This window comes from Diceros bicornis, chromosome 6 (genome assembly GCF_020826845.1).
Source record: "Diceros bicornis minor isolate mBicDic1 chromosome 6, mDicBic1.mat.cur, whole genome shotgun sequence".
Lineage (NCBI taxonomy): Eukaryota > Metazoa > Chordata > Mammalia > Perissodactyla > Rhinocerotidae > Diceros > Diceros bicornis.
This window is the reverse complement of record NC_080745.1, coordinates 95,508,284-95,524,178: the sequence shown is the minus strand read 5'-3', so window position 1 is coordinate 95,524,178 and position 15,895 is coordinate 95,508,284. Positions and strand designations below refer to the sequence as shown.

Here is a 15,895-nt window from a genome sequence, read left to right as displayed (position 1 = left end):
CACAGATTACAACAGTGCTGGAGGCGCCTCTGGGACGGTCCCGTCAGCTGAAGGTGCTCTGAGGCCGTGGGAAGCCCTGGGGTCTTCACTGACCACACCAGCGACCCTCCAGCCTGTCCACAGCTGGACCGTGAGCAGATGGCCCCAGGGCACTGAGGAAACAGGTGGTCCCTGGGTGCTGCACGGCTACGTGGCACCTCTCGTCCCTGTTTGTGCGCACATTTAGTAGTGTTGTGAATAAACACCCACTGGCAGCAAGACTCCTCCTTCTTGCAGGACCCGGGACAGTGTGTGGGGAGTCGGACACAAGAGCTGTAGCTACCAACCGGTTCACGTCCCGTTTCTCCTTGGTGAGAGAGGGCTTACCACACAGCCCAGGGTGCTCCTGGTGCACAACGAATGGGCCAACACCACAGACAGGCCTTTTAATTTAAACGTTAAAATTACAGATCATAGCTTCACCTCCTCCTCAGACGACGTCAGCTCTCTTTAAGGGACACTGAGCGTGAGACAGCCTCCCCGCCAGGCCAGGCATGCAGGGCCACTCGGGGACGTCGGCCGTCCTGATGTCCACACCCGGGCACAGTCCCCCGTGACCAGGAGCTAGCCAGGCCGTGGAGCAGCGGGAGGGGCTCCGTCCTGGAGTGGAGAGCTGAGTGTACAGTGACCAGCGTGGGGCTTCCGGAAGGGACTCCTCAGCGTTGCGCCCCCAGCCGTGAAAGTCGGGACATGACATGTCTCTGGTGCCGAGGGCCAGGTGGGAGTGACCAGTTCAGGGGTCCATCTCGGCAGGGTGGTGGCCCTGAGCCCCTGCCTCGGGGAGGCTCTGCAGGACGTCCCGGTCCAGCATCACGGGGCCCAGCCGCCCACTGCGGAAGGTGTGGAGGAAGTCTCGGGCTGCTGCAGCGTAGTTGGGCTGAACGACATTCACATCACCTGGGGAGACGGGAGGGGGCCGTGAGGGAGGAGCTTCTACCCAAGGCAGGCCCAAGACTCGAACGCACCTCTGCCCGCCAGCCCTTGGGGACCCTAAGGTGTCTGTGGAGCTCGGGCACTGGGCATTTTGGTCAGAGGACACAGAGCTGGGGGCGCCTGGAGCAGCAGAGGCTTCAGAGGGCGGGGTGCACACAGGAGCACCCAGCACCGCCCCGGCCTGCGTGCAGAGCCCCTTCTTCTCAGAACCTTTGTTCCCAGCAGCCACGTGTCCCCACTGTGTCCTCCCCCGACAGCCGGCCTCATCTCACCTGTGCCAGTCAGCACCTTCACCTTCTGTGTCTTCCCCAGCTTCACAGCCACGTGCTTCAGCACACTGACGACATTGTCACAGGCCCTGCCCAGGCCATAGTGCTGCACGTACCTGCACAAAGACTGCCGGTCGGTCAGCTGGAACCAGGGCCGGCCCCTGCGAGATCATGCCTGGCTCCACAAATGACCCCGTGTGGGTGTGGGTGTGAGTGACCACAGCTTGGGCATGGGGCGTGAGGCCCCACTGCAGAGTCACCGACATCTGTCCTCCCCCGTGGCCAAGGCCAGCTGCCCTGAGGGTGGCTCCCCCACCAGAGCTCTGGGCTGCAACGGGTGAACCATTGCTGTTCACAGGCGGCGTCCATCCTGTCCCTGAGCAGGCCCGGGGCCTGGGGCCCAAGGTCCACACAGCAGGCCACCAGCAGACACGCTCAGTTTGCTGCTGCGGGTGCACTGGTGCCTCCAGGCAGCCATGCAGGTCAGGACAGCCAGGGTCACCTGCACTCTGTCCAATGGCTGGAGAACGGACAGGTCTCTCTGACCGGCATTTTCTGTAGCCCACGGCAGCACGGATTAACTCAGCCCCCACCGCTGCTGAGAACTGCCCGGTGACTCTCAAGGACACCTGTCCCCACTAGACACGGGGTCTAGGCCTGATGGGAAGGGCCAGCACAGGGCCGGCAGCATGGGCCTGGGCACGGCTGAGGCTGAGCGGCTGAAGGAGACAAACGTCATCCACAGACCAGCCCCTCCCTAAATCTCAGGAGCCAGGAGACACTTAGAGCAACACTCCCGCCAGGTGACGCAGCAAGTCAGTTAGTCTCCACTCTGAGCCTCCTGATGGGCAGACAGAGTGGTGGGATCTGCCTCGAGGCCCCACACAGAGTGCGGGCCCAGCCCCCTGGAGGCCAGGGTGCTCAGACTGGCCTCAGGCTACACACCCGGCAAACAGAGACACAGGCCCAGGCCCCGTGTGAGCGTCAGAGCCCCGTCTCAGGGACATCTGAGTCCTGAGGGACGCCGGTCCTACATCAAACTTCCGAGAGCAGCAGCCCTGCAGGTCCGCGTCCCCGCATCCCAAGGACTGTCCCAGGAGGCCACAGGCCCTGAGGACTCCGCTAGCACACACCCGAGAGCTGCACCTGCTGGCGCTCGGCTGCTGCGTCCTCCAGAAACACCACAGAACCTGAGGGGCAAACTGAGCCCCACGAAAACAAAGCCAAAAAACGACATCCGAAATTCCACTTCCACGCAAAACACAGCAACAGGGACTGGATCTACCCCATCTGAAACAGCCAAAAAGGAAGAAACAACCAAAAACACAAAACAACCATTTTCAAGGCACCAGACATCGGGCACAAAGAACATGAACGAGGGGCCTGGGGAGGCCCAGTCAGCGCCTGGAGAGCTCCAGGCCGCGGCGCAGGGAGGGAGCCCGCAGAGCCCGGACAACGCAGACGGGGGAAGCGGCTGGAGGAGCGGCGCTGGGAGGCCAGGGCGGCTAAAGGTCACACGAGAGAACCAGAGAAGGCAGAGCTGTCCAGAGAGAGAATTCCGGAAATCTGCAGAGAGCCACCCTCAGATACCCAGCAGAGGAGGGACCATGATAAAGGAAACCAAGACCAGAGCCCAAGAGAACCGCCCAGGAGGGCAGGGGGGCAGCCGGCGCTGCTCGGAGTCAGGAACAGAGGGAACCTCATGACCCACGGGGCACTGGGGAGGGGCTGGGGGCCCTGCCTCAGTCAGGGGAACTGCTCCAGACCCACAGGCCTGGAAGGACCAAACTGTTTCCAGACAGCTGTCCCAGAACAAAGGTCAAGGATCTTTACAGGAATATGAAGTTACCCATCACCCAAAAAGGTAAAATTCAAAATGCCTAGCATCCAAGCAAAAATTATCAGGCCTGCACAGCAGGAAAACAGACTAGACTTGTCCTGAGGAGAAAATCAATCAGTGGAAACTGCCCCAGATGTTATAATTACAAGACAAAGACATTAAACCACTCCATGTGGTTACAAAGTTAAGACACAAAAGATATTAAAAAAAGACTCAAACAGAGCTTCCAGAGGGGAACACTACGAAACACACACTGGCAGGGACTAATAGTAGACCAGACACTGCAGAAGAGGAGAGGGCCTGAAGGCCAGCATCGCTGAGCAGGGGCAGCGTCCACAGCCGACACGTGGGTGATCTAAGTCCTGAGGAGAGGAGACGGAGGAGACAGAAAAACCCAAGAAGAGGTAATGGATGAAAATTATCCAAATTTGATAAAAACTACAAAGCCACAGATCCAAGAACTCAACGAACTATAAGCACAAGAAACATGAAGGAAACCACACCAGGGCCCATCGTCATAAACTGCTAAAAAGTGTGATCAAGAGAAAATCTTAAAAGCAGCTGGAGAAACATTATATACAGAAGAATAAAGACAAACACGACAGCACACAGCTCATCAGAAACAACCCAGGTGAGAAAAGCGGGGAACATCTTTCCAACACTGAACAAAACCGTGAATCCAGGAGTGCACACATGGCAGATACCTTCCAAAAAGGAAGGTGAGATCAAGACACCTTCAGACAAACTAATAAATTCGTCACCAGCATTACAATAAATGTTAAAGTAAATGCTCATACAGAGGAAAATATCACCAGATGGAAACCTGGACCTACACAAAAAAAAGCAGTAAGAGCGTATCTCGGGTTTATAAAAACCTAAAAGTAAGATACAGAACAGCAACAGCCCAAGGGTCAGGTTGAGAAAAATGGAAACACAGTACCATAAGGCGCTAAGCTACAAGCAACGTGTTATAAAATCCCTTAAAGATCTTCTATAAACCCTAAAAAAACCTCCTCCAAAAGTCATAGATAATAAGCTAACAAAGGGGATAAAGTGGAATCATAAAAAGTATCCAGTTAATCTAAAGAAAAGGCCAAAGAGAGAGAGACAGAGACACAGAGAGGAAGGGAAGAACAAAGAACAGATGGGACAAACAGCAGGATGACAAACGTAACACTAACATCGGTAATCACATTAAATGTAAACAGTCTAAATACTTAAAATAAAAGACAGAAACCGTCAGATTGGATAAGAAACAAGACTCAACTATATGCAGTCTATAAGAAAACACATTTTAAATATAAAGACACAAAATAAAAGAACAGAAGTAAAAAGTAAAGAAAAAGAGAAAAAGATATACCATGTTAAGTCCAAGCACAAAAAAGCTGGGGTGGCTATACAAATACCAAACAAGGCATACGTCAGAGCAAATCATTCTGAAGGATAAAGGCCATTTCAAGGAATAAGGGCATCAAGTCATCAAGGGGACATAATCTCCGGAGTGTTTCCACAGCCAACAATAAAGCTTCAGTACATGAAGCAAAAACTGACAGAACTGCAAGGAAAAACACAAGCCACAGTTAGAGCTGGAGACTTCAATACTCTTCCCTCAATAATTGATGGTAAAAGTAGAAAGAAAGCCAGCAAGGTAGAAATACGGAAATAACAAAGACCGAACAGTAATCAATGAAATACGAAACAGAAAGACAACAGAGAAAGTCAATGAAAAGCTATGACGAAATGACCAAAAGCCGGTTCTTAGGGGAAAATCAATCAAGTTGATAAACCAGACTGATGTCCTCACAGTGCAATCAAGGACATCTATCAGGGCCGGCCCCGTGGCTTAGCGGTTAAGTGTGCGCGCTCCGCTGCTGGCGGCCCCAGTTCGGACCCCTGCGCGCACTGACGCACCGCTTCTCTGGCCATGCTGAGGCCGCGTCCCACGTACAGCAACTAGAAGGATGTGCAGCTATGACACACAACTACCTACTGGGGCTTTGGGGGAAAAAAATAAATAAATAAATAAAATTATTAAAAAAAAAAAAAAGGACATCTATGAAACACCCACAGCTCACGTCACACTCATTGGTAAGAACAAACAAAGCGCATGTGTGTACAGGAAGGTACTGCTCGCCAGTGACAGGGATGACTGGTGATACACGTGACAACACAGAGGCGTCTGAACACCATCAAGCAGAGAGAACGAAGCAGACAACAGGGGACACACTGCACGACTGCATCCACAGAAGTTCCCGAAAATGACAGAAAGCAGATGGTTACAGGGGTGCAGGGTGGGGGCAGGAAGGAGTAGAAAAGAGGGATTACAAAGCAGCACCAGAAATTTGGGGGTTTTCTTGACTGCGTAACAGTTTCACAGATGCAGCCATGTGTCAAAACCGTCCACTGTATCTGACGCCACCATAGAGAAGGTTCTGTGCGTCTGTATTACCCTCATGATGCTGCCTGCTCTTAATCACACCTGGCTGGGACGAGAGAGAGGAAGGGCCCGCCTGCCCCATATCCTGCACTCACCCGAAGAGCTGGTGCCGGTTCAGGGTGTAGAGAAGGTAGTCGGCCAGGGTCTCCTCCCCGACCAGGTGGTCCAACACGGTTCCTGGAGACAGGAGGCCCAGTGTGAGCACTGCCAGACAGCCCGGCACCTGTGCTCGAGTGCACCCGTCTCGGTCTCAGCCAGAGGTGCTGTTGAGGAGCAGGCCACACGGTGGCCGCCTGACCTGACCCCTCTGCCCTGTCTATAAAATGGGAGAAGAGAGGCACTCTCTCCAAGGACAACTGTGAAGGTCAGTGCTGTCAGAGGGTGCCTGGCACATGTCAGCTGTCCGCTAAGACTGCACAACGCTGCTTGAGACACCCTCTCCCGACAGCTGTGGGGGTGTCTGCAGCAGCCAGGCTAAGGCAGGCACAGCCCACCCAGGTGGGGGCCCCGCGCCAAGGCAGCGGGTGCGGCCCTAAGGGCGGCCCCAGCTCACCACACAGGGCCAGCTTTAGGCCCGTCTCCACGCTTTCAATCCGAGGCGCCAGCACCCCAGGAGTGTCCAGCAGGAACATCAGGGGCCGCTCACACACCTGCAGGTACAGAAGGTGGTCGGGCCGGGCTCTCAGGAAGTCCTGAGCAGCCCCTCCCACCAGGCCTTCCGCTGGGTGCCCCCTTGAGCCTCGTGTTGGGTTCCTGAGGCTCCGAGGAACCTGCCCGAGGAATCTGCCCCCATGGGTGTCATCATTTTCATCAAGTTCTCAGTTTCCCCACAGGATTTGATTCCCATTTAACTGGGAGAATAAATAAAAGCAACAGGCCCAAACAGCCCGTCTCTTCTCCACCTACGGAGACAAGTGAACATGTACAGAAGCTGGACAGTGGCTGACAGGACAGGCTCAGCTCAGCCCCAACCACTGTGTGGCCTTGGGCAGGAGATGTAACTTCGCCGCGCCTCAGTTTCCTCATCTCTAAAACAAGGATAATAAGCATGCCCTCCCGAAAGGTTTGGTGTCAGGGCTGGTGCAGTGCCCAGCCCGTGGCCAGCACTCAGTGGGAATGGAGAGCAGAGGGAAGGGACAGCATGGACAGAGGGGGTCACCTCACAAGCCCTCAGGAAGTGCCGGGCGTCCATGTGTGAGGCTCTGGGCCCGGCAACCAAGGCCACCTACCTGAATTCTGGACATCACAGCTCTAGTGATCCCAGGCTCGCCGCCCACCCTGGTGGCTTTTCCTGCAAGATAGAAAGGGGCTGTCCGATATACATTAAACACACAAGGCCTGGCATATAAGCCTCAGAATTAGCGATGAAACACAGGGAAACCTACGAAGGCCCAAATGAGCCTGCATTCAGTGTTCAGCCCCAAACCAGCTCACAGCAGGCACTCTTTCCACGCCAGGCACCAGAACTCGCCTCCCCCGTGCCTGGAAAGGTGCTCCAAGAGCTGCTGAGAGGCCACGACGGTCAGACCAGAGCTGCTGTTTTCAGCACAGCCACCCTCCTCCCTCCTAGACATGACCCTACGCCCCCGAGACCCAGTCCACACCCTGCAGAGTCTGCTGAGCTCCTGACCGACCTGCCAGCCTGTGCTCTGAACACTGGCTGCTCTGGAACCCAGCCCAGGGTGTGTCCCAAGCAGACTCTGCCCCTGCCGAATCAACTCGAGAGGAAAGGGGCACATGTGTCCACTGGTGGATGGACAGACGAGAAATGTGGTCCATCCATACAATGGAATATTACTCAGCCTTAAAAGGCAAGGGCACTCTGACACAGGCTACAATATGGATGAATCTGGAGAACACGACGCTCAGTGAAATAAGCCTACACAGAAGGACAAATGCTGTGATTCCACTCATACAAGGTACCAGATCGTCACAGATCCAGAGACAGAAGGCAGATCTGAGGTTCCAAGGGGGAGGAGGAGTCAGCAGTTATGTTGACAGAGTTTCAGTTTGAGATGATGGAAAAGTCTGGAAATAGATAGCATGATAGTTGCACAACACTGAATGTACTTAATGTCAATGATTTTTTTTTCTAGTTGTTTTTTTTTTTTTTTTTTTTGGTGAGGAAGATCAGCCCTGAGCTAACATGTGCCAATCCTCCTCTTTTTTTGCTGAGAAAGACTGGCCCTGGGCTAACATCCGTGCCCATCTTCCTCCACTTTATATGGGACGCCGCCACAGCATGGCTTGCCCAGCGGTGCGTCGGTGCTCGCCCGGGATCCGAACCAGTGAACCCCGGGCCACTGCAGCAGAGCGCTCGAAATTTAACCGCTTGTACCACAAGGCCGGCCCCTCAATGATTTTTTTTAAAGCCACAATTAAAGAGAAATAAACTTAAAAAAAAATAGATGACTGTAACAACTCTCCAATGAGCATCAAAACCACCACCTGCGAAGTGACGGTTCCGCATGGTCTACAGTCTTTGGTCTGTGCACTGGGACAGGTCTGTCCACAGACAACTCACGTGATGTAGAAAAGGAAGCTAACAGCCTTCAAACACTCAAGAGGAGAGAGTGAAGGCACAGCAAGTGAGCACTGCAGGCGCTTGTGACTCGAAGTCAGAGAATAGCCTGAACCCGGGAGACAGGCCACAGGGCTCCCAGCGCGACTCCCACGCAGGTGTGCAAAGCCTTTCGGTGACCCCACTCGACGAGAACAAGTACGCACTCTCTCCCAGGTCACGACGTGAGGGACACCTCGGTCGGACGTCGGCCTCCAGCCTGACACCAGACCCTATCTACTGCACAAAACTTTGCCTACAACCGATCAAAGGGGCTTAAATAAATGAAAAGACAACTCATCAGAGTTTAGTAAAATCATCCATGTATTAAACATCTTAAATATTTAATATTTAAGAGAGAACAAATCAAGTATAAAATGCGTAACAGGATGACTCTGTCTCACCATTCAACTGAACATGAGGCCGCTAATTGGGTCCTTCTGGTGGGAAGAGACAACCCCGAGGAGCTGTGAGGCCGTGGGGGCTTTGTCTCAGAACATTAAGCAGGGCTGCTTGCCAGGAAAGATGGAGGCGTCCCACCCCAGCGTGCATGCCCACGGTACCTTTCCTGAGGTGCTGTCTCCGCAGGGAATTGATGAGTGAGGACTTGCCCACGTTGGGGACCCCGATCACCATGATGCAGTACTCTAGATTCTGCAGAGGCAGAAGAGCAGCGAGTCAGGGCCCCACCGGGACCCCCACCCAGCCCACACAATGGGGCCCACAAGCCCAGGCCAGCTTAGGGGAAGGAAGGTCAGTGCAGAGGCCCTGCCCACCTCGACAGGGCCACCCCGTCCTTCCTGCTGGGCAAATGAGAGGACAGAGGGTGGTTCCTCTGGCTGGGGCAGCACCCCCTCCTCCTCTGCGCCTGCAGCGGTGCACAGAGATGTGACAGGCCCTGTCTGTGCCGAGGTCCCAGGAGTTCTGGGGCTCAGCCACTGCTCAGCAGGTGAGGTGTGGGCTCCTCAGCAGGAGGGACTGTCCCTCGGCCAACTCTATGCCTCCCAACCAACCTCTCCTCGGTGATAGCGGTAGCTGCTCCCGACCAGTTCCGTGACCCTCGGGATGATCTGCAACAAACCAACCACACATAGGCACTTTCACATGCAAACCTGGCTTCCTCCCCAGCTCCTGGAGGTGGTACAGGCTAGTCTCCAGCACCGGGAAACTAGGATTCTGCCCTCATCACGGATTTAGACTGCACTGTGGTGGGGGGGGTCACCTGTGCACCGCCCTGTCACTCCACCATGAATGAGCAGGACAGTCCCCCGGGGGGTGACAGCTGTGACAGCAAACACCTTCCAACAAAGACACACGTCAGCCAATGAAATTCCCCAAACACAACTAGGAAAAATATGGCACTAGACTGTCCAAAGGCTTCTCCTATTTATCAGCCTGGAATGGATTTTACGGCCCGATCTGGTGCTCTTTCAAACCCACCAAAGGCTGCCCAGGGTCAATCCTGCTCTCGGCAGCAGGAGACAAGTGCCCCCCAGAAACCCCCACAAATCCATGGATCATCTCCAAAACTTTGCTTCTTGTGAAAGCACGAAATAAGCGAGTCTCTCTCGAACGTATTTAAGCAGAAGCATCAGAGTACAAAACAGAAACAGGCCTACCTGCTTGACATTTTCATCTTTTACACAGTTGGTAAAAATGACATTTTTTAGCCCTTCTCCTTCTAAGTGTCGTATAATTTTCTGAAAGAGACAAGACATTTCCATTTTAAATACCAAATGAAAATATGGGTGGTGTGATTCACTAAAATCTGAGGATCTGAGACTGAAGGCTCCCGTCTGCCAGGTGTGACCAGAATTTACTGGTCTTCACATTAAGTGAAAGCACGTGACTCATGTTTTTTAAAACCAGTATTATATTGTTTGACCAGCTAGATATGATCAACGCTTAAATGAACAAAAATGTCATGCATTAATTCAGTTGTTTCAGTTACTTATTTTGGTTATTCTTTATGACGATGCAGATTAAGATACAGACCACAAAAAGATATATTTGAAGCCACACTTTGAAGTGTATAAATTTGCACAGGATGTCCGCACTGCACAGAGGCAGACAAGGGGGGACCCTCACGGGGGCCTCCCCTCCCCTCTCTTCTCCAAAACCTCGGCCGCAGCAGCAGCACCTCAGAGAAGGAGCAAACACTCCAGCCGCCTCCCAACCAGGTGAGACACTCCTGTCCCTGTATCGGGTCACCAAATGTGCCCACCACACTACAGAAATCTGCATTTAAGGGCAAAAGTGCTCATAAGACTTAAGTCTCAACTAATAAAATCAACTGAAAGCTTGTGATGATAAATACTACGACGGCAAATGCAGTGAAAACCGGGAACATCTTGTTCTCCGAGGACTGAACCGCCTCCTTCCCACAGCAGGAGGGATTAAATGATGGGCTGTGAGCGCACGGAGGGGCGGGCGTTGGGCGAGAAGCCTTCTTTGTTCATTGGGATCTCAATGAACAAACAATCTCGAGGCTTTAGTGTCTGCTGTTTCCCCAGAAACCTGTGGTGAAGGCTTGTGGTTGGGGTTTAAGTTAACTCAAAGGTACCACAGTCAACTAGGAAACCTGAAACACGTCCTCGCTGCTGCAACAGAAAGAAAAGTTCTCACCACAAACCATCTTGAACAAAACTGGCTGGTGTTCAAGATTCTGACGCCTACTCTGCGAAGGATCTGACACCAGAGCAAGAAAAGCAGAGATGAACATTTCCAGAATCCTCACATTCCTTTTACCTCTGGGAACGTGGGAATATCCTGCACTTGGTCACTGATGTCCCCTGAGCCCGCCTGGCTTTGGAGAACTCCGCTAGCTCCTTTGGGCCTCCCCAACACTTCCAGCTTCCAGATCACGTGGTGTGCAGAGGGCAGCCCACAGGAAAGGTGGGGTCTGGAGGCCGTGGAACTGGCCAGTGTGGAGAGTTGGCAGCAAATGCGGCCATCACAGGAGACCTCCAGGCCAGCGCTGTCCAGGCCTGAGGCCAGAGGCCTCACGAGGCTACTGAAGATTAAACTAATTAAAGTGAAAGGCAGTTCTGCAGCAGCAGAAGCCACATTTCAAGTGCCCACAGCCACGTGGGGCCCTTTGCTCTGGCAGCACCTCCCGGCCCACTCCCGTGGGAGTGTACATTTGGATCACGTGGATCACACGTGCAGGTACAAGGGAAGCACCGTTGTGAGAAACTGCTGGGACCCCTCTGCAAACACAGGGTTGTGCGCTAAGGCAAGCCTGCCTGGACACTGACACCGAGTGTTTGCACCAGCGAGTCTTAGTGGACACCAGCGACCCTTGTGCTGGGGTGTCTGCAGACGGGCCCTCACCTGCTGCTCCTCCAGATCCGCCAAGTCCATCTTGTTAAGGACGAGCAAGTGAGGCTTAAGCCCAAGGGTTTCCTGAAACAGAGGGTTGCGGCCTGAAAGTGGGATGTTGTGGAATTAAGGGAAAATTCCTTCAGAGCTTTCCCAGCAGGGCATTTACTTTGCCTCATCTCCGTATGTAGATCAGCACCATGGCCAGGTCTTCACGCAGGGAGGAGGAAGCCCAGTCTCAGAGCAAGCGCCCACCACCAGCCTCACCTCAACGCTAAGAAACAGACCCCCAGTGCTGCCCGCCCGGTGTGGAAGGCGGTGGGGAAGGTGTGTGCCTCTCCTCACTGCCCCAGGGCCACTGCAGGCCGGACGCTGCCTCCTGCAGACCAGAGGCGGACAGGCAGGGCGGTGGCTCTCACGGGGCTTCTCAAACAGGAATAGTGCTGGCAAACAAAACACAAAGCTCAGAGGAAGGTTTTATACCCAGATCGTTGTTTAGTTGCCAAGGTTCCTGAGTTCCAAATGAATGATTTGATTGCTCAAAAAAAAGTGCCTCCCTTAAAGTCTTAACCAGCATATCTCAAAGCACCACTGCCACCTCTGGAGACGGAGAGGAGACCCTCAGCCGGGGACCCTTAGGGCTCACTGTAGCGTCCCACCTCCTGTGACACACACTAACACACACAGGAGGGGAGTCCTCTGTCTTTATCTTCTGAGCACTCAGCCCCTTCCTGGTGCTTCATCTCCTGTCAAGTCCAGCTGTGAAATTCCCCAGGCCTCTGGCATGCCCTGGGTCCAGGCACCAGTTAAGCTGCTGTGTCCTCACCCACACAACAAAGGGACTTTCCATAAATCACACTCCTCCCTCAAAGGTTAACAGATCAAGTGCTAATTCAGAACACCAAAAGCCTCCAGACTCCCTCACAGGGCGGCCACCCTGCCATGCCCTAGATAAGAAGTCCAGAGAGCAAGAGGAGATGTCCTCTGTACATTCAACAACACAGTACACTGAGCAATAACTACAGGTTTTATTAGTTTAATAATCAGACATGTAATTGCCAGTAAACACTTTGACCACCATGAGATATCATATGAACTGATATATTTAGCCTACAGCAAAGAACTACGATACTTTACTGCAGAAGTTCCAACAAGCCTTTGAAATCGTGAAAATGGCCCCTCATCCTCCATCCTAGAGATAGTAACCACTCTCAAACCACACCTTCATCATATACAGAGAATCTAAACGTAGCTCAAATCAACAAAAACAGGGTCTGAAAAGTACACTTGCTAATGAGCAAGATCATCACATCTTGCTGATTCACACCTCAAGCACAGAAGGAGGCCCAGTGGGCAGGAACATTTAAATCAAGGTTTCCTATCCCACCTAGAAATCCCTACTGCTGGACTGGGTTTGAAGGCTTGCGCATGCCAGGCAGAGGTCTGAGACAAACTATGCTACGTACATATCAATGGGGAGCTTCAAAAAACACAAGGCCTGAACCCCATACAGAAATCCTGATTCACTGGTCTGGAAAGGAGCCCAGGCACCGGTATTTTTAAAAGTCTCCTGATGAATTCTAATGTGTAACGAGGGTTAAGAGCCACTGCTTTAAATGCCAACTACGACAGGTGAAGCTGCTGGCCACTGCTGTGTGGCTGACTGGACCAGAGCAGGGACCACACAGAGGTGAATGGAAACAAGGTAACAAGCCAGGAATGCTTCTTGCTCCTTGAGCTCTCGCTGATTCAGGAAGAAAGGCCTCCCCTGCACCACTACAATTCTGCACCCAATTCCAATAGGCTGGGTGTCCTACAATTCAACTCAATTCTGACAGTCTACCTGGAGATCGCGTCAGATCCCACAAGTTAAGGGCTCAGTCCTACAAGACTGCCTCTGCCCCACTTCAGACACCAATCCCAGGTCCAGGTGATCTCCTGTGTGTCAGACCAACTGGCTACAGATTGCAGGTTCCCATGACCCTCCTCGGATTCAATTAATTTGCTAGAGCAGCTCACAAAACTCAGAGAAACACGTTACTTACTAGATCACCAGTTTATTGTAAAAGGATGGAACTCAGGAGCAGCCAGATGGAAGAGCATGTACGGCGAGATTGTGGGAGAGGGCGTGGAGCTTCTGGGCCCTCTCCAGGTGCACCCCAATCTCCACGTGTGGAATCTCCATGTGTTCACCAACCCAGAAGCTCGCCCAACCCCCTCGTTTTGGGTTTTTATGGAGGCTTCATGACACGGGCATGATTGATTAAATCATGGCCACTACTCATCAATTCAATCTCCAACCCCCTCCCCTCCCAGAGGTCGGGGGTGGGACTGAAAGTTCCAACCCTCCAAGATCAGGGCTGGTTCCCCTGGCAGCCAGCCCCACCGAAGTGACCTGGGGGCTTCCCAAAACTCACCTCATTAACATAACAAAAGATATCTTTTTAGCTCCCATCTCAGGAAATTCCAAGGGTTTTAGGAGCTCTGGGCCAGCAATGGGGACAAAAACCAAACACATATTTCTTATTATAAATCACAGTATCACAATCACCAAAGGATATCCGGGCATCATGAACCTCGATGATACAGTCCACCAGCTTTAGGCTGCTCTGCATCTTCTTCAGCCCTGAAAATAGAAAAAGGACAGCTAAGGGATGGGATGCACAACCTTTCAAGAGTGGTGAGAAATTTAAGTTGAACTGTCCAGAATGACACACCACCACAAACAACCTAAAGGAAAACATCTGCGTGAGGCGCTCTAAGCAGCGATAACTGACCACCACTCGCTGGGCGCCTCCTGCAAGCGCAACACGAGGGGCTCAGGAGAGGGACAGCCACAGGTCGAGGAGTGGACACAGGGCCCGTCTCCACACGTGAGGCCGGGGCGACTGCCGTGGAGTGTGTAACTCACGGGTCGCGGTCTCGGCTGTAAAAGAGAAAAAGCGACTACGGGGCTCGTGGGCCCTCAGTGCGAGTGGAGGCGACGACGCTGCGCGTCCCAGACTCGCTCCTGGGGCACCTAGCTAGCCCCGGCAACGAGCTCCTCCCCCGCCGCGCTCCCGCTCAGGGGCAGCGACGCGCCCGGCTAGGCCGCCGTCCACGAGCCCTCTGCAGCTCGCCCTACGCTCCCGCCCGCGGGCGCCGCGTCCCTGTCCCGTCCCCGCCTCCGTCCTGTCCCCGCCCCCGCCAGAGGACGCCGCGTCCCCGTCCCCGTCCTGTCCCCGCCTCCGTCCTGTCCCCGCCCCCGCCAGAGGACGCCGCGTCCCCGTCCCCGTCCTGTCCCCGCCTCCGTCCTGTCCCCGTCCCCGTCCGTCCCCGCCCGCGGGTGCCGCGTCCTGGTCCCCGTCCTGTCCCCGCCTCCGTCCATCCCCGCCCCACCAGAGGGCGCCGCGTCCCCGCCCGCGGGCGCCGCGTCGCGGGAGCCAGGGCGTCCCGGGCGAGCGGAGGGGCCGGCCCGGCGCGTCTTCCCGGGGCGCACCCCGACAGCGGGATTCACGCGGGAGAGACACGCCCCCGGTGTGACGGCGCGGACGCCGGCCCGGGCCGCCGTTCAACCCCCCGGCACCGTCAGGAGCGCATGGGCTCCACCACAGCCGCGCGAACGGGCCGCGGGGACGAGGGGCCGCCCCGCGGGACTCACCCCTGGCCATGTGGCCCGGGAACCAGCGCGCCACGTCGCGGCCGCCCAGGGGGAAGGTCTCCCGCCAGGCGGACCGGGCGGCGTCACACAGGGCGCGCGGGCTCAGCCTCATGGCGCCGCGTCCCGACCGCAGCTGTGCGCGGGGGAACGTTCAAGCGACAGACTGCTCCGCCGGGCACGTGACGCAGCCTAGAGGTTCCGGCTCTCCGAGGTTCCGCTGGCTGCCCGCGCGTGCGCACGACGCTGCCTCGGGCGGCTACGGAGCCCAGGGGGCGGAGCTCGGCGTCGGGGGCGGAGCGGGGCGCCGGGTAGGCGGGGCTACAACTCTACGGGCCGACCCGGGACATGCGCAGTCCGGGCAGTTCTCAGGGTTCCTGAGTTTAGGGCATTTTTTTTAAGGAATTCGTAGATACATTAACATTCATTAGATAAAAAAAAATCCTAGTTCTTCCTTAAGCGTATCCTGAGTATAACTGTACCAAACTTTAGCAGTCCCCTGTCAGTGTTTGCTCCCTTTTTACAAACTTGGTTAAAATTTTCAAATATTTCAATTTACCTTACAAACGTAATATCTTTCTATTCTTCTTCAAGTTCTCCAGGTTTCAATGTAACACACAAACTGTGCAAACTGTTACACTGTAAACAGTGACTGCAGTTCTGCTAAGTTAAACCGTTACTACAATGAGTCTGCCCCATCCTGTATGTAAACGTCGTCCCATTTCACCTTTACAGAGGACCCTAAGTGACTGCTCATCCGGTGACGAGAGCATTACTCTAATGGAATTTCTGAAACCAGCTCCTAAACTTCCAAGCAGGCTCAGACTGTCAGCACAGAACTATCATGACTGCCGTCTTC

The 15,895-nt window shown here is 54.2% G+C and overlaps 1 protein-coding gene across 5 annotated transcripts; it reads right to left on the bottom strand.

Annotated features, from left to right (window-relative positions):
- Positions 1-398: 398 nt before the first annotated feature.
- On the bottom strand, positions 399-15,217 carry MTG1 (mitochondrial ribosome associated GTPase 1). 5 transcript variants are annotated; one of them, XM_058544356.1, is made up of 11 exons: positions 15,040-15,217; positions 13,961-14,025; positions 11,412-11,516; positions 9,698-9,778; positions 9,092-9,148; positions 8,642-8,732; positions 6,748-6,827; positions 6,072-6,168; positions 5,614-5,695; positions 1,245-1,357; positions 399-936 (listed from the first exon to the last, which is right to left on the bottom strand). In XM_058544356.1, the coding sequence occupies exons 1-11, from the start codon at positions 15,149-15,151 to the stop codon at positions 773-775; spliced, it is 1,047 nt and encodes a 348-aa protein (XP_058400339.1). In that variant the 5' UTR covers positions 15,152-15,217; the 3' UTR covers positions 399-772. The 5 variants fall into 5 exon arrangements, 4 of the variants coding, with proteins under 4 accessions (XP_058400339.1, XP_058400341.1, XP_058400338.1 ...); XM_058544358.1 differs by having other exon boundaries at positions 6,748-6,809; positions 15,040-15,215; XM_058544355.1 differs by lacking the exon at positions 15,040-15,217 and having other exon boundaries at positions 13,961-14,419.
- Between the last annotated feature and the right edge of the window lie 678 nt (positions 15,218-15,895).